The sequence below is a fragment of the Puma concolor genome, chromosome C1 (assembly GCF_028749965.1).
Source record: "Puma concolor isolate L17-30 chromosome C1, mPumCon1.1.hap2, whole genome shotgun sequence".
Lineage (NCBI taxonomy): Eukaryota > Metazoa > Chordata > Mammalia > Carnivora > Felidae > Puma > Puma concolor.
The window spans coordinates 8,059,962-8,082,862 of NC_141674.1; the positions used below are offsets into that span (position 1 = coordinate 8,059,962).

General features: G+C 50.5%; 1 protein-coding gene across 1 annotated transcript in view; it reads right to left on the minus strand.

Moving 5' to 3' along the window:
• Positions 1 to 1,389: 1,389 nt before the first annotated feature.
• MTOR (mechanistic target of rapamycin kinase) overlaps positions 1,390 to 22,901 on the minus strand; it is a 135,071-nt gene continuing 113,559 nt past the window's right edge. Inside the window, exons 39-58 of the mRNA XM_086715675.1 lie at positions 20,440 to 20,691; positions 19,693 to 19,793; positions 18,945 to 19,041; positions 18,597 to 18,695; positions 18,185 to 18,307; positions 17,645 to 17,827; positions 17,102 to 17,236; positions 16,715 to 16,889; positions 15,065 to 15,200; positions 14,129 to 14,276; positions 13,374 to 13,496; positions 11,671 to 11,753; positions 10,471 to 10,543; positions 9,870 to 9,944; positions 9,356 to 9,491; positions 7,861 to 7,926; positions 5,772 to 5,852; positions 5,413 to 5,493; positions 3,027 to 3,132; positions 1,390 to 2,334 (exon numbers count right to left, since the gene is read on the minus strand). Coding sequence (XP_086571801.1) covers positions 2,319 to 2,334; positions 3,027 to 3,132; positions 5,413 to 5,493; positions 5,772 to 5,852; positions 7,861 to 7,926; positions 9,356 to 9,491; positions 9,870 to 9,944; positions 10,471 to 10,543; positions 11,671 to 11,753; positions 13,374 to 13,496; positions 14,129 to 14,276; positions 15,065 to 15,200; positions 16,715 to 16,889; positions 17,102 to 17,236; positions 17,645 to 17,827; positions 18,185 to 18,307; positions 18,597 to 18,695; positions 18,945 to 19,041; positions 19,693 to 19,793; positions 20,440 to 20,691 — 2,289 coding nt within the window. The 3' untranslated portion in view covers positions 1,390 to 2,318. The remainder of the gene's footprint in view (positions 2,335 to 3,026; positions 3,133 to 5,412; positions 5,494 to 5,771; positions 5,853 to 7,860; positions 7,927 to 9,355; positions 9,492 to 9,869; positions 9,945 to 10,470; positions 10,544 to 11,670; positions 11,754 to 13,373; positions 13,497 to 14,128; positions 14,277 to 15,064; positions 15,201 to 16,714; positions 16,890 to 17,101; positions 17,237 to 17,644; positions 17,828 to 18,184; positions 18,308 to 18,596; positions 18,696 to 18,944; positions 19,042 to 19,692; positions 19,794 to 20,439; positions 20,692 to 22,901) is intronic.

Here is a 22,901-nt window from a genome sequence, read left to right on the forward strand (position 1 = left end):
TTCCCATACCCTTTATCTTTCACAGAAATGGTAATGTCACTGTAGTCCCTGATAGTGATTTCACGTAGAACCAAGAAAGTTATGGTGCCCGTATTTTCTGGAGCAGAATAGTTGATGCGTGGCGTAGAGTGACTATAGAAAAATCTAAGACAGGTATGAGGCTTTCTAACTGGGGGGGTTAAAATAGTATCAATATTTAAACTCATCTTTGCTTTAATACAGGAGTCCTCCAACAAATGTGTACGGAGCACCACTGTGGTCCAGGTCTCTGGCAGGTTTGGGGGATACAAAGTCTTATAAGAAATGGCTCCTGGCCTTGCAATTCTCATGCTTTCCCTAATACAGGTTCTCTGAACAGCGTTTATGACTCAGTATTTCAAACTGGGTAGCTGCGGCCCATGGGAATTTAGAAATAGGAAATTTACTTGAACTGAAAATGCTGTTCTTCGGAAGAACTCCTTAGGCATGCTCTCTCTAGAGGACTCTCTATATAGTGCTTGGCAGCTCCATGTAGAGTTCTCTCCTTCCCATTATTGTACGCCTCTTTAATAGGTCGTGTGGCTTCTAGTTTTCTCTTTACCCGTTTGACACTGGTTATGTTTTATTTTTTATTTTTTAAGTAGGCTTCACGCCCAATGTGGGGCTGGAGCTCATGACCCTGAGATCAAGAGGCGGATGCTCTACCGACTTAGCCAGCCATGCGCCCTGATCTGTTTTAAACACTACTCAGATTCTACTTCTGTTTTAGAACTTCCCATGGTTCCCTTTTGTTTCCAGTGTCAGGTTCAAACTCCTTGCTGTTGAATTGTGAGGCAGGCCACGGTCTGCCCCACACTCTACTTTTTAGCCTCCTTTTCGTTGCTATTATTCCTTTTGTTCTCCAGTGACCACTCAGCCAGATGTGCTGAACTGTGAGGTCCGACTGGGTGAAACTGCCGTTTTACATATCAAAAATGGTCTAAGACTTGCAATTCAATACAGTTCAAGTTCACACTTGCCATTCCTGCAGGATACTGTACTTTCAGACCGCTTTTCCGCAGAATGTCTTCACTTGCTTCATCTGATAAGCTCCCACTTATCCTTTAAAACCCATGGCAGATGTCCCCTCTCCATGAGGCTTTCCTGGCTCACCCGGTGGAATTAGTGCCCCCAGCAGAGGCTCACACCCTGGATGTGATTCTTCTCCCCACTTAGCTTGGCGGGAGTTACCAGTCCACTCCTACACGATGCTGACCCGCCTTGTCTGGCCTGTGAACATCCCAAGGAAGGGGACCATGTCACGAAGATCCCACATCCTGCATAGCCCTTAGTGCCACGTGCATAATGCTGACTATTGGAGGACTACCCGCTTCCTTTATGAACTTGTAATTATGAAAAGACACTCCTACATGTTTTTAAAATTCGGATGTCGTTTATTGGCACAAAAATTATTCAGATACAACATGGTGTCTAGAATGGCTACACTTGATACTTTGTGCATTTACTTTAATATTTCCTTTGCTCAGAATTCCCAGCGGGTACCAGACCTTCCCTCTCTGTGTTGAGCACCTCCACGACGGCATTTCTATTTCCAAGCCCTTGCTCTAAACACAGAGCGTTCGGACTTCACTGACAACATCCCAAAACCGTGCTGGGGAAGGCCACTGTGGGCCACCCTACCGCACCACAATCTCTGTGCATTTGCTCAGCTAAGGCCACCCAGCGACTGGAAGAAACCCCTCCTAGCGCTGGGGCCTTGGATTGAAGTGAGTTAAGTCGCGGCATCACGAGTGAGGCAGAAGACAGGCGCTTGCCACCCATTTTGGCCCATCTTACAAATGTTGTTGCCGTCCGCGGACCAGTGAGGTAACGGGATGGGTGGAAGTGACCAAGTCAGCTCCTCCCGATTTCTAACACGTGTCCTCCATGGCCTGAGGCTTCCTGACTGTGCAGAGTTTGCCATGTCCTTATCGGGAAGGACAAGGAGGCCATTCTTCCATCAGCAATGCTTATGATGAGTTCTCTTGTGAGTTAAGTCAAAACCCGTATTTCTAAGTTATGGATCTTCTGTTCCCCCAAATCAATGGCTTGATTTATGTAGTATTTCTGTGTTTACTGTCCTGGGAACCAAATCAAGCCTTGTGTTTCTGACAATATATTCTTCAACAGCAGCTAGAAAGTTGGTTCAAACCAACGTTTAATATACAGTAGTTCTTTTCATTTACATTTCAAGATATTTAACAAAGTCGAACTTCCTGGCCATGGTTGCGGTTTAGTGGAAGCATATCCAAAGTACAAAAGCCTCAAGAGAAACGCTGTGGGCCCTTCTGGGCCTCGGGTTACCAAAAAGGACACCTAGGAAGACAGAGAGAAAAGGAATATTTTAATAATTTGGGCTTTTTCAGGGCTTTACACAGATACACTGAAAGTGGAGAGACCAAGGTCTGACAACCCCTGGGGACATTCCTTGAGATCTCCCACAACTAATTGTGTCAGACACACTCATCATTTCCAGTCAAGGGCTGATGCCTGCTGCGGTCCCAGAAGGACACTTCGCCATCCCCCTCCCTCTCAAGTTTCTATCTTCAAACGTGCCTCCGGCAATTCATCAGAGCAGACCCCAGCGTGGTCCTTGAGGTTACAGTCCCAGAGCATTAATTAGTCTTTGCGTCTCCTGCTCTGTCACTGCTCTGGCTTCTTTTCTGTGGCCCTTCCCTCCATCTTTGAATTGACAGCAAAAAATCCAAAAAGAACCTCTCTCCCCACCCCTAAGGAAAGGGGGACTCACCTACTTTTCTAAACCACTTTTTAATGTAATTTTATTTCGGTGTTTGCCTTCCAAGTAGGCACCCGTGTTTCTCAAGTGGCTCCCTTTCTAGAACTGTGAGTGCACACGGTGAATACCAACTTTTAAAGAGATCTGACACTACGATTACCCTTTATGGATAACCCCCCCGACCCCAGGGTTTCTGCAGCTCTGGGACTGGGGCACAGGACGGGGCCCCACTGGCTGGTTTTAGCACAGGCGCTCCGGCACGCCCACTCACCAGCCGATGTAGCACTGGCATAGGTTTTCATGGGATGTTGCTTGCTTGATCAGCAGCTCAACTTGAGTGGGGACATCCAGGGTTTCGTCATGAGAAAAGTCCCGACCTAGGACAAGAGAAACAAAAACAGCTCTTGTGCACTTGGTTTTCAGCTCCGTCCTTGCCCCGGGGTCGGCTGACCTGTCTGTGCAGCCTGTATCAGGTTCTCCTTGCCTGTGAGTATGAAGGCTACGCGGTGGCTGGATTTTAAATTCACCTCCATGAGACATGAATACACACCAGTCTCCTCCTCCAGACAGAGACTGGGTGTGAAGAGGGTAAGGGTAAAGGTCTGCGGTTGGCTGAGCCCAGTGGTGATGCAGGTCTGGCTGATGGGTCTGCGGAGATTCCTTTATCTGTTGCCATCTTCAGGCAAGTGGACGGGAAACCCTTCCCCCCTTTCAATCCTATAACCTCCGTTGTTGAGCCTTTGCTCCCACGGGCCGGCTTGCCTCCGTCATAAACCAGAACAGGCACTCGTGGCCGGCCGATGAAGCCTCTGGTGAACGTGCCTGTCCACCTCCCCGAGGGCTCAAGATGGTCGAGCTGGCTTTTCACCGCTGGCTTCTCACTGCCAGCACGTGCCCTCGGCTCCTCCTTTACAAGTTAATTCATTCACTGAGCTCATAGTTTCGGACCCCTGATGTGTCAGGCAGCGCTCGAGGCGCTGGATTTGCTGGACACGAGCTCTCTCCTCATTGCTGCTACCGTCTGGAGGCACCTCTCCTCCCGCTGAAGGCGAAGTTCCTCTGCACTCGGATCCCAAGGCCTCCCGGTGCCTAGGGGGGCTTCGCACGGTCACTCGCCCTCCTTCCCTGTCTTTAAATTTTGTAAACTAGGTCCTCTTGCCCATTAAAGAACAAAGGGCTCCCGCCCAACTACTCCCTCTGCAGCCAGGGACCCTCCGGTCCCTGCACAGCCAGCTTCTCACACTTTTGATACTTGTCTCCCTTGTCTGGCTTCTCTCCCCAAGTTCACATCCTCTTCAACCCCTTTGGTCTGGCTGCCAGCCTTGTCGCACTCTCAGAAGGCTGCCAGTGACTCGGGGCTTCCTGGGTGCCTCCCATCCTCACGCCCCATCATTATCAGTCCCTTGGATTTTGCCTCCTGAAGTTCTAGAGGCCACCTCAGTCTAGTCAACTGTCCAGCCGTCACTTCGGCACCTGCTTCCTTCCTCCATGCAGCCTCCACATGGCAGGACAGGCAGGATTCCCCAGGGTAAACCCAGCGGACCATTCCCGCCTCTCCACCCCACTTCAAGACCTCAGGGCCTTCCCACTGCCCTGAGAATGGAGAACGAAAACGCAAGGCCCCGCGTGACCCCGCCCCAGCCCCCTCAGAGCGAAACATTTTGCGCTGTGCTCCTCCCGTGTCGCTCTCTGCGGCAGTCACACTTGTCGGCTTTCAGACCATTTTTCTTGCCAGCTTCCTTCCCACCACGGGGCCCTTGCATGTGCCATTTCCCTTACCTAGAACAGTCTGCCTCTAATTACGTCCTTCTTCAGGTGTTAGCTCAAGGGCTGTTTGCCTAGGGAAGCTTTCCTGAACACCAGCACTTAGATTTCCCCATTACCGGCATCACAGCCCAAGCCCTTTCTTGCACCTGACACAGTGTCTCCTTTAGACGTTGACCCCACGAGGGCAGGAAATCCAGCTGCTTTTACCAGCACAGTTTCTTCAGCATCTAGCGCTTGTAGGCGCTCAATAAATAAATACAACTTGACCACAACACGTCTGTGCCAGCCCCTCATGCTAAGGCTTGGCATCCCATGTCTCACTTGAGCCCCGCCGCCTTCTGAGAGAGGCGCTGTCGTCATCTTCCAGACGAGCAGACAGGGAGGCCCAGGAGTCACACAGGATGCGGCAGAGCTGGGGTCTTCGGTCCCCCGTGACCACTGCCCCCCCACCCCCACCCCATCATACCCCCTGGTCTGTATGACACGTCTCGTTTTCAAAAGTATGCATTTCTCTCCCTCCACGCTCTCCACTCCGTTAACAGCCACCAAAGTGCAGGAAGGCAGTGAATCAGAGTGGTCAGATTTGCTCCAGTATCAAGCCAGGATGAGAAAAAAAATTTTTTCCTGAATTTGGCGGACTTTGGATCTAAAAGGACTGTACCCACCTCTGTCTGTTAAAATGAGATTAACGTCTGCTTACAGTGGGTTTATTGGTCTTTAGAGAATCAGAGAGGGTCCTTAACAGATACAGCCTCAGAGACCCTCCAGTGAGCTGCAGAGTCCAAGTTTAGGCGCCAACACCACCGGGAAGAGGCTGACCACCCACTCGAGGACAGAGAAATCTCTCAAGATTCTATGTTCCTTTTAAGCGAACGCACGCACACACTCACCAGTGAGCTTGTCTCGAACCCGGTTGATAATCTGAATGGCTTTCTTATTTAGGGCCTCTGGTTTCACCAAACCGTCTCCAACTGGAATACACAAAAGTAGAAATAACAGTAGGATTGGATCATCTCAACAGTCTCAACAGACGCCCCTGTTTTTCTCAAATATTCACTTTTGTAAGTGTTGGGTAATTCTCCCTCTGTGTCTGTCTTTGTGCTCGGAATATAAAGAGGAATTCACAGAGCGCTGTCTGCTCAAAGGCAGTTTTGTTGCCTCGCCCTGTTGGCCCCTCTCATGGCACAACACAGCCGCTGTGCTCTTCATGAGCCGGTCCTCGGTGCAGTTCCTCGGACGTTGCACTTACTGAAGGAATGAATGGACTCTGGCACCGTGGTCCCTGTTTTCTTATGCGCGGGTTCCCCAAGCTCCACACCGTCCAAAATTTCTAGGAGGAAAAAGAATCGACTGGCAGAACATTCCACCACCAAGAAACCACTGTTTCAAGTGTTAGCTCTACTTCTCCACACACCACCTCCCCTTTCAAGCTCGCCCTGCTACCTCTGAGGGGAAAGGAGAGGAAGAAGGGTCACTATGGATTTGAAAGATCTTACGTCTCCAAACACGAACTTTCAAGCAAACGGCCTTTATAAGATGTTCTGACGTAGAGAACAGGAGCGGGAATGAAAGCCCTGTTGATAAGACCTGTTTGGCTCGACAAAATCTGATGATATAAAAAACACGAGCTTTCCCTGGGTCACGCTCATGACCCGCGTGTTATTCTTTGAAGGAATCTATATGCCATTTCTGGGCAGAAAAAGTCCTCAGGCTTTAGGGTCACTCTCCACCAATTGTGGCCTTCAGGAGAAAAGAGTCTGGAAGCAGGAGTATGAGGTTATTTGCACGTTGCCCTTGCACACCACAGGCCTTCAAAATGAAGCGAGTAGTCGTGATACTTCTATGAAACTTCACTTTTAAGCCCCATGACACCAGCCAGGTCCACCACTCTCTGGTGCCACCGGAACCAGCTGTCCTAATTCCCCGTAGGCAGCACAGAGGAGTCACGCGATAATGTACGAACGAGGTGGACCCTGAGCACGAAAGTCTCACATACCTTGGACAAGACCAGTCACCCGCACAAAGTATCCCAGACACCGCAGGTAATCCCGGCATCATTCACAAATCCTGTCGCAGTGTCCGCGGTAGAGTCCGCACCGGTTCACAGATTGCACCATAGCCCAGGACCTCAATGTCCTGCCCAGAACACCCTCTTCCCTCCCACTCGTCTGAAATGGCCAGCCTAAATCGCACTGACCCGGGACCTCCCTTCTCGACTGCAGTTCAGAGTGGTAGGTCCTTGCTCTCAGCCCCACAGCCTCTCCTCTGAACCAAACTGCAAACCGTGAGCTGCGGGACCACACGGCGGTGGGGGGGGGGGGGGGGGGAATGACAGTTCTCTGATCAGTTCGTGGACTATACATGTTGATCGATTCTGTGATGTGATTCTATGCTTCTTTAAGGTAATCTCTGTATGTCACATTCTTTTTGCACCCTTAAACATTATTTGGCTTAGCTAAGTAACAAGTTGCAAATGTTCCATAGGTATTTGTAGAGAATATTTACCTTTTTTTACACCCCAACAGTATTTCCAAGGTGCGAACTATGTAGGATGTTGTTAGATGTTACGGGGGAAACTGGGGAGGAGGGACGGGGAAGGTGAAACAAAGTTAACCCGCTTTACTCTTAAGACTTTTGAGAGGTTCACACGAACCCCGTTCTGGCTCTTGAAGGGCATTATCTTCCAGGGACCCTGTTCTGTGGACACACCCTTGACAGCAGTGTTTCCTGTGGCTTCCCCACCCCTCAGACAGCAGTGTGAGTACACTTCCAGTAGCTTCCTGGGTCTTCAGCCCGCAGTGCGAATACACTTCCCGTGAGTACACTTCCTGTGGTTTTCCTCAGGCGACAGTGTGAATACGCGTCCGCTGCTATTTCCAAGCTACTAACAATTCTCTAGGCCCGTGGACACAGCTAATAATTATCCCAATCCAGACAGCGTTCAAGGGCATATACTGGCTAATATTCAGACATACTTTCAATTGTGTTTACAGATAGATTAAGACTGGAAAGTTTGATCAAAATTTCTGAGCCTCAGGTACCCACCCCATCCTGAGAGGCATTAAATAAAAAAAAAAAGTGTGCTCAGTAAATATTTCTAGACTAACTTTCTGAAGTTACATAAATGCCCATTAGACGATATTTTAGCAGTGACACAACTTCTGCATGACCGTATCACTGGTAAGAGCCTCTGGAAACACATGCTTCCTTCCTTCATATTCAGCATCCATTACCGCTTTCCATCATGCCTCCTAATGGCAAGAACAAAGCTCACCCCGTTTGAGACAAACTCTGCACAAAAGGGACAGAATCTGCAATCTCCCATGGGATGCACCCACCTACTGACTGGCCAGCAGAGTAGGAATCTGTCCTTGTTCGGGACCGCTTGTTGCCTTTGGTATTTGCTGGGGAAAGAAATAAGGAGAGGATAAAAAGTGCTTCCAGCTGTCACTTGAAAGACATTTGGTTGAGACGATGTTTTCTTACAACCATAAAAATAGAATTTTTCGAAAAGCTAGAGCGTTGGGGAGAACGCAGGATGGATCCCTCAGGAGTCGGCAGGTGAATGTGAGCATGGGTGTCCAGTCCTGTGGGACGCGCTATGTCACGGAGCTGAATGTAGATGCTGGGGACCAGATAACAGAGGGTGAAAACAGGGTTTGTTGGCAGTGGTAGAGACACCTGTGTTAGTCACCCCCTTCTAAGGAGGAGGAACAAGGGGAGACGGAGAGGTTGCTGCCCTAGGTCACAACTGCCTGTGTCCCCTGTCAAGATGCCCGCTTGCTACTCTATATGAAATGCAAACAGACAGAAATCACTAGGGTACTTAATTTATCCTGAATTTATTTATTTATTTATTTATTTATTTATTCATTCATTCATTCATTCATAATGGATGTCTTATTTTTATATATTTTTTAATGTTTATTTTTGAGAGAGAGAGAGAGAGACAGTGTGAGCAGGGGGAGGGGCAGAGAGAGAGGGAGACCCAGAATCTGAAGTGGGCTCCTGGCTCTGAGCTGTCAACACAGAGCCAGACGCAGGGCTCGAACTCACGAACTGCGAGATCATGACCTGAGCTGAAGTCAGATGCTTGACTGACTGAGCCACCCAGGCACCCCTAAATGGATTTTGTTTTTTACGTTTATTTATTTTTGAGAGAGAGAGAGAGAGAGAGAGAGAGAGCAAGCAAGCGGGGTGGCGGGGGGTGGCAGGGAGGGGATGGGGAGCAGAGAAAGAGAGTGAGAATCCCAAGCAGGCTCCGCACTGAGAACACAGAGCCTGACTCGGGGCTCGATCTCAAGAATCACGACTATGACCTGAGCTGAAATCAAGAGTCAGACGCTTAACAAAATGAGCCACGCAGGCGCCCCTTAATTAATATTTAAATTGATGATTGGTGTTTTCTGTTCTACTTAGAAAAACAAACAAAAAAAACCCCTTGAAATTCATTTCCAGCCACCAGAACAGCTCTGTAAAAATACAATGCAATAGGGGTGCCTGGGTGGCTCAGTCGGTTGAGCGTCCGACTTCGGCTCAGGTCATGATCTCACAGTCGATGAGCTCGAGCCCCGCATCGGGCTCTGTGCTGACAGCTCAGAGCCTGGAGCCTGCTTCAGATTCTGTCTCCCTCTCTCTGACCCTCTCCCATTCACGCTCTGTCTCTCTCTCTGTCTCAAAAATAAACATTAAAAAAAAAAAATACAATGCGATAGCCCAGTAATACACCTCAGGCTCCAGGCTGGCAGGGGAAAGATCAGTGAAATGGAACACATCAGATGTTCCCGTCTGGAGGGTGTGGGTTCCAGCTCCCAGACATTTGCTCATACTCACTGTCCATCAGCCTCCAGTTCAGCAAGGGGTCATAGACAAAGGCTTCCAGCACGGCCATGACACTATCCTTGTGTTCCCGAAGCACTTCCATCACTGTGTGGCACGTGATTCTATAGTTGCCATCCAGACCAGTAACCTGCAGGACCAGAGCCATTCGCCACAGAAGTCGCTGGTACCAGCCCCACCCCTGAAGGCCCCACAAGCAGAAGCAAGTCAAGAGGGTCTGCTCCCCACACTTAGGAAGCAGACACAGGCCATTACTGATGTAGCAGGATGGGAAGGTGTTCGGAGCAAGGGGTGGGGTCAGGCCTGTGGCTCGTAGGAGACAAGGTCTGACGTGAAGCATCTCAAAGATGGATCGTTTCTAACACAAGGAAGATACCAGGAAACCACCGCAGAAGCCACCCAGGTCCTTCAGGGGACTGATGAGATCTAACAAGCAAGTCTGCTTCAGAGCGGGTCCTGACCACACCAGCCCCCATTGCAAAGTAGCTCGTTCCCAATGCCCACTCACCTCCATAGCATTGGTCAGCATTCTGGTTAGTCTAAATGGAATCTTCTCTGGGAATTTCTCCCTGGTCATAGCAACCTGTGGGGAAAAGAGAGAAAAACCAAGTCTGATGGTTCAATTGTTTTCTTTAGAAGAAGCCAGGCGAAGGCAGACGGCTTTTCTTTGTACTGATTTGAATTAGGGCGCAGAGATGAAGTAGCTTGAGTTTAGCGAGGGGACTTGTCACAGGGATTTAAAAGACAACCAGAGAGAGAGAGAGAGAGAGAGAGAGAGAGAGAGACAAAGGGATAGAGGGGAAAAAAGAAAAAGGACAAGCGTGCATCATGCCAGGCCTTTGACCGGCAGGCTGTGTCGGGAAGGAGGATTCCTCCACTTGAGAGGGTGTGTGAACAGCTTTGCTTGCCTCCAGAGAAGTCAGAGACCAACTACAGCAAGTATCAATGAGCACTGATTTTGTTTCTTAGATTGACTTTCTGTTGCTTTGGTAGGAGAGGCAGGAGTCAGGATAAGCATTTTGGGCTTAAATTTGCTGGAATGGTCAGAGGGTGGAAAGTGGTCATCTGGAAAGGAAAGCTTTATGTGGTGTTTGAGAACACATGGTCACCTCAAAGCAGTCCCCAAAGTCAATGTGCAGGATCTTCCCGCTCAGCCGGTCCAGCATTAAGTTGGATGGGTGTCTGTGAAACAGGAGAGAGACCGGGGAGAGGTCACTAGAGCAGCACTGATGAATAAATCAACAAGGATGTAGATATTCCAGGCCCTGTCCACAGGCCAAAGCCAGCCCCCGCCTGCCTCTGTAAACAAAGTTCTACTGGACACACCCGTGCTGACTGGTCACGTTTTGTCTCAAGCTGCTTTTGTGCTACAATAGCAGACATGAGTAGCTGTGAGACGTCATATGGCCAGCAAAGACTAAATTATTTCTAATCTGGCCCTTTACAGGGAAAGTTTGCTGATCCCTGCGCTCCAGGTCTGAAACGAAGGCTTATCTATGTGAATCCCAAGTTGCTTTCCCAAGGTCTTTGGTCACAAGATAAATCATTCCTGGTGGTGCTGGCATCTCAGAGTGACAAGGCTCTATCAATACCCCTCAGCATCTATCACAGGGTCTCACCTCTGAATTCTCCTGGTTCTTTTCAAAAACAAGAATTTATTATTTTTGTGGGAAAAAATTATTTTACTCTCAAATAATTGCACAAGACATGAGCCCAAGAGAGAGTAGATACCAGAGAACTAGTTTTTCAAAGACTTCTGGTGAGTCAATTTCTGAATATTCCTTAACTACTTTTTCAGTCAGTATATTTGGATACAATTTCTTATGTAGAACTTCCAGAAGGATCTATTTTGGTTGGTTTCATTTACAGAAATAGAATTATTTATCTCAGCACAGAGGTGACTGATAAACGTTTACTGAATCAATACAACCAATCAAGACTGTTCTTTGTCTTTTAAGTAAGGTCTGCACCCACTGTGGGGCTTGAATTTGCAACCCTGAGATCAAGAGTCACGCACCCTACTGACTGAGCCAGCCAGGTGCCCTTGTACGTGGCTTTAAATATATCAAACCAACCTATGGAGAAAGCAGTACCCTAGGACTAAGCTTTCTCTTCTCTTTAGTTTGTTGTGTGGCTGTTGTGTGGATAATAAATTGGGACCTAAGGCTGATGCTGCAAACGAGGGCCTGGGGTACAAAATACAAATATTTACTAGATGGTCATAAACCTTACTAGAAAACAAAAGGAAACTGTTTAAGAAAGGTACAATGTAGAAAAAACACTAAAAAAACCAAATTAAGTTTGCTCACCTATCTCCTAGGCCCAAAATATACCCGACCATGGACATGACCGCTAAAGAGCGGGTGTAGTTGGTTCTTCGGTCAAACCACACCTGGAACACAGGGGCACACTTGAACCAAGGCTCTGGAAGCTAACTAGCTTCAACATAATTATACCTCAATCAGTTGCTTTTTAATATTTCATCGGTAACTCATTAATAACATAAAATAGAATAAAAAATCTCATTTATTATTATAACAATGAAGTATGCTTGGAATAAACTTAGAGATGTTCAGAACCCAGATGAATAGAAAAAATTAACCTTTGCTTTGGAATATAAAGACCTGAGTAGACGAAAATATCCATGTAAGACAGAAAAAATATAATAACCTCCCAAATTATTTGATACATTTAATGTAATTCCACTAAAAATTCAGCGGTACTTTTCCGGGGGGAGTGTGACAAAATGATCCCAAAATTTATCTGGAAGAAGAAAAAAATTAAAATAGCCAATGAGAAAAGACTTTATACTAATAGTTGTATTAATAGTATGGTACTTGAAATACAGTATGGTACTTGAGAATAGGCTTTGGAAATAAAGATCAATGAAATAAAACAGAAGCCCTAGAGAGAAATCCAATGGCACAGACAAAAATTTTTGTATAATAAAAATTAATTCTCTTAAAAGTAGGGAAAGGATGCATTATTTGCTGAATACTACGGTGTTGGCTAATCATCTTAAAGAAACAAAATTTAAGGGGTGCCTGGGTGGCTCAGCTCAGTTGGTTAAGTGTCTGACTTCACCTCAGGTCATGAACTTGAGGTTCATGGGGTTGAGCCCTGCTTCGGGCTCCACGCTTTTAGTGTGGAACCTTCTTGGGACTCTCTCTCTCTCTCTCTCTCTCTCTGCCCCTCCCCACCTGCACGTGCTCACTCTCTTCGTCTCAAAATAAACAAACTTAAAAAAAAAATTTTTAATCTTACTCTTAAATTTTGAACTGGGTCGAGGATTTATATATTTTAAAATGTTTATTTATTTATTTTTGAGAGAGAGGAAGACAGTGTGCGAGCAGGGGTGGGACACAGAGGGAGGGAGAGACAGAATCCCAAGCAGACTCTGCACTGTCAGCACAGAGCCTGATGTGAGGGCTTGGTCTCACGAACCATGAGATCACGAGCTGAGCCAAAGTCAAGAAACAAGACACTTAAGCAACTGAGCCACCCAGGCGCCCCTGGGTTGAGGATTTAAATGGATAAATAAATCTTAGAATCAGTACAAGAAAATAAATGTAAAAAGACACATAACCTTGAGGTGGGGATGGCCTTTCTAAATGTAAGGCCAAAGGTAGAAACTTCAAAGAAAAGGATAAAAAACCTGGTAACTTCTAACTTTCAAAAGAGTTTGCGTATCAAAAACGAAACAAAAATCCCAAACCAGGAAACATACCATTAACAAAATTAAAAAACCAAATGGACAGGAAATTTATACCGTACGTGAAAAAGATGTAACAGCCTTAACGTAAAGAACTCAAATTCTATTGCAAGAAATGGGAGAAGCGTTAAGTTACTAAATCTCTATCTGCTAAGCTGCACGGCTCACCCATTTAATTGCTGCTAGAAAAAACCGCACATAATCTAGAATCGTTACAAAGACGAGCCCGCCAGCACACGTGAAGGAACAAGAAGGCCATCCCCGACAAGCAAGTGGGCCAGAGGGCGTGGCGTGTCGTACCTCGGAGCTGGGGCTTTTCAGCCATAGCAGCTTGGCCAGGTCATCCCCGGCCGTGTTATTGACGGCGTGCTCGAACACCTCCACCTTCTGCATCAGCGTCAGATGGTCGTAGTCCGGAGCCATCTGCATCAGGACACAACCATTCTGAGAGCGGCCCCAGACTAGCAGCTTGGACTCAGGAAGAAACAAGGCTCTGGGCCCGGGCAGAGCTGGGTGCTAGTTTCACCACCCCGGCCCAAAGGAAGAGGAAGGAAGAACAGTGCAGAAGGCAAAAGGGTGTGGCCCCTCAAACCCAATGACCACAGGGGAACTGCCAGGGCCTGAGGATAAAACATCAGGCCCCACCCTGAGTACAGGCCTGCTGGTGGGGATGACAGCAGTGCGGGCGTCAAGGTTCCGGGTAACAAACGAGTCTCTTTCTTACTACTTACGCATCCACTAGACATTTCCCCACAGGGCCAGTGCCCTGTATACATTAGGTGTTCAGAAGATACACACTGCCCGATAAACGATCCCGTCCAGTCTCACCTGGAATGACCGAAACCTAATTTCTGGGCTTTAGGGTCCTTCTGTTTCTTAGAGGTAATCTGCTGTAGGACTCACTTCATTAAAACTTCTTCCGTAGCTAATTCTCCTCAATAGACTTTTCGGTGATATACAAACACCGAAGAACAAGTGCAGCTTTGCCTAAATTTCTCAACTTGTGAGTTATGTCCAGACGTGAAAGCGCTGGGCTTGCCAGCCTCATCACGTACCCGCAACATGATGCGATGCTCGATGTTGAGAAGGATCTTCTTTTTCTCTCTGTAGTCCCGGATGAGGGCGTGCAGTGTGTCGCAGTGGGGGACCCAGCCGATGAGGCCCGAGTTGGTTGATAAGGGGATGACGGCGTATCTCTGGATGCTGGCACCCACAGGAAAGGAGGGTTATCGGACAGTAAAAAGAGTGCATCTTTGACCCGCTCGCAACACACGTAAATGGGCCGAACGAAGTCCCCTGCACAGGGCTGTCGTGAGGTGTGCAACGAGGGCCCTTCCCAGAAGGATATGGTTGTGGATGGGGACGGGATCAGCCTCCTCAACCTGCCTGACAACCTCCCTGCTTCGGGGGAGCGGCCCAGTGATTCTCAGCCGAAAACAGCCTCACCACTTAACATCCGTGTTCTTTTTTTTTTTTTTTTCAACGTTTTTTATTTATTTTTGGGACAGAGAGAGACAGAGCATGAACGGGCGAGGGGCAGAGAGAGAGGGAGACACAGAATCGGAAACAGGCTCCAGGCTCCGAGCTGTCAGCCCAGAGCCTGACGCGGGGCTCGAACTCCCGGACCGCGAGATTGTGACCTGGCTGAAGTCGGACGCTTAACCGACTGCGCCACCCAGGCGCCCCAACATCCGTGTTCTTAACAGGAAGAGGACGGAGAGCAGGGTGGACAGGGAAGGTCAAACACACCAAATGTATAGCATCTCTAGTCTAGTGGCCACGGGTTGTTCTATTCCGGACCCTTTGGCATTGTCACAGGCATTTCCCGTGCAAGCACGTTAAAAATACGAATTCTTCTCTGTGTTTGCCACCTTGGCTGTTGAGGACTTCCTGTCCGGGTACATAGTTCTATAACTGATTTCGTGAAGGGACGTAAGGAGACCCTAGAAGACCTGTCACTACGGTGCCCCCCCGCCCCATGTCCTGAATACCTGAGGTTCTTGCGAAGAGACGTGGGGTCGTTGGCCAGGAGGGTGTTCACCAGGCCGAAGAGCTGCATCACTCGCTCGTCCTGCCGCAGGTCCTCGTGGCCCTTCAGGAGGAAAACAAACTCATGCCCGTTGCTGCCTGTGAGGAATGGTGGGAGCAGTTAGCACAGACCGGCCCCGGACTCACGAGCTCCTACAGACTCTGCAGACCCAACCCAGTCACACTTCCCCCAAACACGAAAAAACGCCCTGGACCTCATGAAAAGAATGGCGCTAGTTTTGATGGTCTCCCAGTGAAAAATGAAAAATGGTCTCAAATGAAAAATAAAATTCTAAAAAGCTCTGTCTCTGAGGATCAGGAAGGACTCTGCACAGAGATGGTCACTCCGGACGTTCCCTCACAACCCACTCTCCGCCCTTCTCTGGTGTGCTTGGGCCCTGTGAAGCCTGACCCCTAGAGACCTCATCACCCAGGCTCCCGGTTGGGCTGGGACCATGGCAGGAGGTCAGAGGGTGGGAAGAGGGAGAGGCCCAAGGGTTTGCCCCTGACGAGCGGCCAGGCTCCAGTTCTAGAAACAGCCGTGTTCCCTCCGTCTGGGCTACAGCTTCTGGTGAATGGCCCCCTTTCCCAGGTCACATGCCCTTGACGGGCTCCTTGCCCTCTCGGGTCTGGAGGGTGGGGGCAAGTCACAGCTTCTCACTGTTGGCTCTCTTAACCCTGTCACACCCTGGACACGGGTCCTTCATCCAAGTCTCTAATGAGACACCGTGGAGAACCTGAGTGACACACAATTTAGTACAGGAGACGCCAGCCCACGGACACAATCACTTGTGTACCACGACTAACTGGTGGTGAATAACTACTGCATTTAAAAAGCACGAGCCTTTCTGAGGCGCCTGGGTGGCTCAGTGGGTTGAGTGTCCAACTTCAGCTCAAGTCACGATCTCACGGTTCAGGAGTTCGCGACCCGCATGGGGCTCGCCGGTGTCAGTTCGGAGCCGGCTTCGGATCCTCCGTCCCCAACCCCCCTCTGCATGCGTGTGCACTCTCTCTCTCTCTCTCTCAAAAATGAATAAGCCTTTATTAAATAAATAATTAGCACGAGCCTTTTGAAAGGTGAGAACCCTCAAAGGACCACCAGAGCATCCAGGCGTCCTGCAACTACGCGAGGTGACAGAGCTGCCCGTGAGAACTCGTTTCTACCTCGGTTGTTCCTTTTACACAACCATCTCCCACAGAGAGAGACTGTGACGGTAAGAGAATATTCAAGAGCCCGGGAGCACTTTCTCTAGCCCTGCTCGTCCCCTGCCACACCTGCATCCAGGCTCCTCTTTGCTGGCCTGGTCAGTCCCCTACAGCCGCCCCCCCACCCCCACGTCCCCACGCCGAACACCTTTACGGTTCCCTCCACCTGTCCCGCTGCAGGGCCGTCCGGCTTCAGGTAAGCGAGCACGTGATATGAACGCAGTGGGAGTCCTGAGGAGGACGTAATAAGGAGCCCGCTTGCCCTCTGTTTCTCTCTCAATAAGCAGGAGCGAGGTGTCGCATATGAAAGTGGGTGGTGTCAACGGTAGGCGGTAATTTCAGAAAAGGGGAGGGGTTCGGCCAGGGTGGGAGGGAGACGCAGGTGGCGGGAGCACAGGGGTCCTTACCCATGAGGGTCAACTTCCGGGGCCGCTGCTTGGAGGTGATGACCTGTAGAGACGGCGCTATGGACTGAATGCGGATGATCGGCTGGTGGGGGTCGTATGTTCCCGGCACGGCCAATTCAAGGTCCCGGCACATCAGAAGTTTGGGGGAAACATACTGCAGTTCTAAGGATGTGAGCTGTAAATAATTAACCACAGGATTTAGTTTTCTACCTCCAGGGAGGAATTTCAATGCCATTTAGGTAGTTTTCGATGGACTGCTGATAGCAATGACTTGTCTGCAGACAGAAGTGCAACCAGATGCTTCAGAGTTAGCGTTAGAACGTTCATAAAAAGTAAGACACACAGGACTCTACCGACAGTCCACCCCGCCAGAACCTGGAGACCCACCTGAGGCAGCTGCTTTGAGATTCGTCTGAACACGTGATAGTAGAGGTCCCAGGCTTGAGTGAGGTCCTTCACGTTTCCCGATTTCATGTACTTCCTGCACCACTCTTGGGCCTCCATTAAGTCTCGCCCATATGCCTGAGCGGGGAAGTGGGGGAGGGACGCGAGCTGTCAAGGTGCGGACTAGGCCGCGGGCTGAACCCCCAAGCCCAGACAGCGGAGCCGCTCGGGCACACGCTGTGGCCGGATGGCTCCGGCCCCTGGCAAGGCGTAGCTCTCCGGTCCTGGAGGCCCCAATCCCAGGACGGCTTATGGGCAAAGTAAGGTCAGAGGAGAGGCGAGATGACCTCGGGAAGAATCTTGTGGTTTTTTGGTTAAAATCTGGGGAGGGTTCCCATAAGTTAGTGACAACTGAACTTGTGCTGGTGTTTTTATATTGTGACCTCAGTTCGGAGAACACTGTATTCAAGTCAGCAGAAAGGCCAGAGGGAAAGGGGTCTGGTAGCGGCTTTGGGTCACGTCGTGTCGCACTTTCTGATCCCATACCTGATTAAAAGACGTTTCCTTCAGAGTCTGGGGGCCCCGTTCCATCATTGCATGCAGGGGCTCCAACACCTCAAACATGCCTTTCACGTTCCTCTCCCCAAAGTATAAACGAGACGCTTCTTCCAGGCCTTCGTGCCACATCTCGTGCCAGAGGATGGCCACGCGGATCAGTTCCTCACTCACCTGGACCAAAGAGGGGAAAGAGACAAGCGCCGAGGATGAGCTAACCTCGGAAAGGCCTGTCTTGGGGGTGCCTGGGCGGCTCAGTCGGTTGAGCGTCTGACTGTTGATCTTGGCTCGGGTCACGAAGCCCTGCCTTGGGCTCCATGCTGAGTGCGGAGCCTGCCTGAGATTCTCCTTCTCCCTCTCTGCCCCTCCCCTGCTCATGTTCTCGCCCTCTCTTAAAAAAAAAAAAGGCATGTCTTGGAGAGACCGGAGGTACTCCTTTCAGCAGCACTGTTGTGAGGAAGAAACCATCTCCCTCAAGACCTCTGGCTAGGTGGTGGGGTCCACGAAGGCCCACACGGACTCCTGACTCACCATCATGGCCTGCTGGACCAGGGTGTTACTGTGCTCACACATGTTCTTCAGAATCTTGTTGGCTGCGTTGTGGCGGGCCGTGGTGGTGGACTTGGAGGCCACGGTCAGGGGATAGATGAGGGCCTGAGGCAGACACAGAAGGAACATTCGCAAACTCTGACTTTCAGGAGGACAAGAGAAATGGCTGTCAGCGCTCCTGTGAGTCCACCAGGCGGGGGCGCTGCTCAGTCTCGGGGCGGGTGGGGGGCTCTTTGTCTTTGGGAAGGCCCCGGGCCTGGGACCTCCAGCTGGACGGGTGGGATGCCTGGCTCCCAGTTCCTGCACTTGCGTCTCTAGAGCAGTTTTGGGAGAGGCTGAGCACCAGGTCAAAAGGCCAGCTGTTCGAGGAGAAACCGCCCAGGCGCTCACGTACCTGGGGGTGGTACCGGCCAATGTCGGTGAGAAGCTGGTGGATGAGGCGTCCCACCAAGGGCCTGGGCGTATCAATTCTTGCAATGAGCTGAGGTATGACCTGGTATTCAGAAAGACCCGGAATGCAGCACGTGAGACACAGAAACAACTAGTTATTCTCCTGGGCAACGACCAGCTCTTACAACTTGTCACGGTAGATGCTGGGAAGCTCTGAAACGGTTCGTTCCCTTCAGTCCTCTGGGAGAAACTAAAGAAACTGTGGCTCGACCCCTACCTCTTTACCACTGTTGACTGAACACGCGCGACTCCGGGAGGAGGCAGACCAGGAGTGAGTCCGACCCTGCCTTACCTGTAACCACGTGTCAATCTGGATCGCCTTCACCCCCTCCACCAAGGCTTCGTTCACGTCCGGCCAGTGACCGTAATCAAACCACAGGGTGAGGACTCTGGAAACAAAACATGAGAAAGTCATAGAAAACTTAGTCTCCCAGCTTGTGCGTGTGTGTGTTTTAACCTTCAAGGCTCTTGAGGAAAGAATTAACTGGCAGGGCCTCAAATCGGTGGCTCCCCAGTGTTTGGTCTCGGGACCGCCTGGGAGGGTGGGTGGTGATGGCCGTTTAGAACTGGGCTCACACGAGGAGGGGCATCCCAAGTGAATGCTTATTTTATCCCAGATAAAATCCCAGAGGGATCGGCACGGTGCAAGCTCGGAAATCGGACAGATGAGCCCAGGGCTAATCACGGATAATCTTTGCACGTATAGAAAATCACCTGTAGAACAGTGTCAACGGGCTAAATGTGGGACTTAGCTGCCCCTTGTCACCTATGGTCTCCGGACTGGCCGGTCTGTGCCATGTTTAGGCCTTCCTAAGTGGCCTCTAAAAGCCGAGGGCATTTCGGCACTCGGGCTTCCTCCCGACAGAACACAGCACACGGAGTGCTCCCAGGCCACTCCTCCTCCTGGGTCTTGGCAGGGGGAGGCCTGTCAGCAGTTCCCCTTGGACACACCCATCAGGGTGGGGCGGGGGAGGGGACCTCTGTGTCATTCCGTGTCCCGCAGAGGCTCACGCAGCCTAGCAGGGCCCGCCCTTCGATACCTCAGCGTGTCCTGGAGGTTGTTGCCTCGCGACAAGGAGATAGAACGGAAGAAGCCCTGGACGGCAGGGACGGTGTACATCAAGAGGGTTTTGGACAAATCCTGTTGGAACACACATTCTTGCCTTAGCGTTCCCATCCGTAAGAGGGGCCTAGCAGCATCCCAACAGTATCTACCTCAAGGAGTGGTTACCAAGTTAAATCAGTTAATGCATGACGAGCCTCTGGACTAGTACCTGCACACAGCAAGCACTCAATAAATGGCAACTGTGTCACAATCGCTATCATCTTGGGCTAACAGTGGCTTCCTGAGCAGGGTGGCAGGAGGAGGGGCGCGGAGTCTGAACACGCTGCTCTCTGAACTGACAGCCTGGAGGGAGGCGGGGCGCGGGGGGGAAAGGCGAAGGCAGAGGACGGATCCCGTCAGCCTCTGTCCTCAAGTGGACCCGCAGATGTGCACGGCCACCCACGCGCGCAGGTGCAGGGCTTTCAGGGAATGAGCTCATTCTCATGGGAAGAACGACAAGAAACTCAATCTTCAGCTTTGGGGCCATAGCAACGCCTCAAATACAAATACGAGCACAAGGGCACCATCTCAAACAATGGCGGATGGCAAATGAGCAACATCGTCTAGTCGTACGTGGCACTTCGGGGTGAAGCCCGGGTTCGTGAGGGCCCTGACAACACCCCACTCCTCAGAGCGCCTGCTGCCTGGGTCTGTCCTCGGTGAGGGAGGAAGGGAAGGGTACCTCAGTGACCTTCTTCTGCAGAGGGGACGGGGTGGGGCTGTTCTCGGTGCTCTCGGCCTCACTCTCGCTGTTGCTGCCCTCGGTGCTGGTGGCCGTGGCGGTGGCGGTGGCCGCTGTGGTGGCAGCAGTGGTCGTGCTGGTGACGTTGGCCCCGCTGGCGTGACGCAGCTTCTTCTTCTCGTCGCGGGCTTGGTTCTGATGTTTGTAATGCAGCACAGCTTCGAAGTTCATCACTGCCCACGCGTGCCAGGCCTGGGTGTGGCGAGAGTCGAGGATGAGGAGGCCTGAGTGCCAAGGGGCTGCCCTTCCCTCTCAGTGGCCAGCAGAGCAAAACTGCACTTCACTGAAACACTGGGGAATGGGGCCTTTTACTAGACGCAGCCCGATTCCTTCATTTTGCGGGGCCCTTACCGTACCAGCACTGTGGCGAGTGCTGCGGGGGAGGGGCGCCCCAGGAGAGGCAAGCCGGGTCCTCACCTCAGGGCGCTTCTGGTCTGGTGAGGGGCCCAGCAACCCAACGACAGGCGAACGTGGGGGGGGGGGGGCAAGGAGAGACGGGCAGTGGGCAGGCCAGGGCAAGCTTCACAGAGGGGAGGGATTTAGGGGAGGGCTTGAAGAGCAGCCTTCAACAGACAAGGCAGGGACAAGAGGCCAGCAGCAGGGACTTCCTGGCCTGGGGAGGTCAGGGACGAAGATGCGGGGTGGCCAGCATAGGGCGATTCACAGGAAACAAACAGACCTGATTGGAGTGCAGGTACGCAGGAGGACGGTGAGGGGAGGGTTAGAGAAGCAGCGGGGTCAGATTATGGACGGGTTGACATATTAGGTCAAGGAGGTCCCATTTCATTCTAGGTTTGGAAGATTCCCTTGGCAGCTGGTATATGAAACAGCTTATTTAAGACAGCAGAGACTTAGTGGTGCAAGTCTTGACCAGGTTCCAGGCCAGTGGGAAGGGAAGCACATCAAGAGCACGTATGGGGGCCGGCATTCCGCCATCCGGCTCTCCCATCCGGCCAGGGCGTGCAGCCTGTCAGAGAGCCGATGCGCCATGACTGTTTGCTGGGAGAAGCCTTTGGTGCTTATTTTGGTAAAGGACGAACTATCCACCCCGTGCCATGTTCAAGGACGGTACAGCACTGCCTGGTGTAGACAGCAGGAGGCACGCTTTGATTTGGGGGCCTTGTGAGTGAGTTTGCAGTGGTGGCAGGGCATCAAATAATCCACTAAGAGTTGGACTTTCTGTATAATCAGGCAGTTCCTTTGCATCCCTTGCTAGAAACCTTTCTTTAACATAAATGTCTCCATTTTTCCACCTAAGCAGAGTAGGTTGACCACAATTGACCTTTATTTGATGAGTAACAATTCTACATGACCCAGACTCAGTTTCCCAATACCTTCATTTAGTCAACAGATCACTCCTCTATATCCACTGCATGACGGGCACTGAGCCAGGGGACGCGGTGAGCAACACGGAACCAGTCTCTGCACACCGATGGGACCACACCATGGGCAGTAAGACAGCATAGACCCCAAAGGACTCATACGAGGGAAAAACTTAAATTCCTGGAGTCCGTTTTTTTCCCCTCATGACTCGTTTCTTTTCTCATCTGGTTAGGAGATAGTTCTACTTGGTAAGGTTCCGGCTAGTCAAGGGTTTACTGGCTATATTTTCCAGGGTAGGACTGAAGCTGTTCTAGATAGGGTAATTGCTGCTGCTACCACGAAACAGGCATTTTTCCGATCAGAATGAAGCATGCTTAAATCAGGATAAGATTTTTACTGTGGATGCTTCTGTGTCTTCAGATGCGCCTTTTGATCCCAGAGGGATTAAATCACAAAGTATCAACAAGTTAAAGAAATACTGGAAAGAAGTGATGACATCTGTTATACCATGCCGCCATTACCAGGAGGTCCCTGAGGAAGGTCTAAAAACTCAGGGTATGTGCTCTCCTCAAAGATGTGTTCTTCCAAAAATCCCTCCTCTACCGGTCAACCACATCTTTGATACATTTTCTAATTTTGTTTATCTTCCTGAAAAGTCTCCTATGCCGTAACAGGATGTTACCCAGAGCTTTCCAATACAAATAAGAGAAAGTCAAGTTCTTAGATGAGGACCAGGCAGGGATGGAAATCAGGAAGAAGCCGGGAAGGAGCGGATGACCCAAGGGAAGACAGAGTTCCAGAGATGAACTGTGTGTCCAGATGCTCGTAGGAAAACAATCCGCTAAGAGTCTAGAAGACAACAGCATTCCCCAGAGCCACACACGTAATAACGGTGCAGTAAAGTATCTCGCAGATAAAAGATTCGATCAATCTTTCTGTATCGATTAAGCTCGTAAGGGGCCTCTGGCAGTCCAACAAGCAAATGCCCAGAATCGGACCGGCACCACGAGGCTCTGCCGTAAAGCACAAGCGCTTGGGACGCCGGGAGCCGGGCTCTGCCCCGGAGGAGGCGGGGCTGG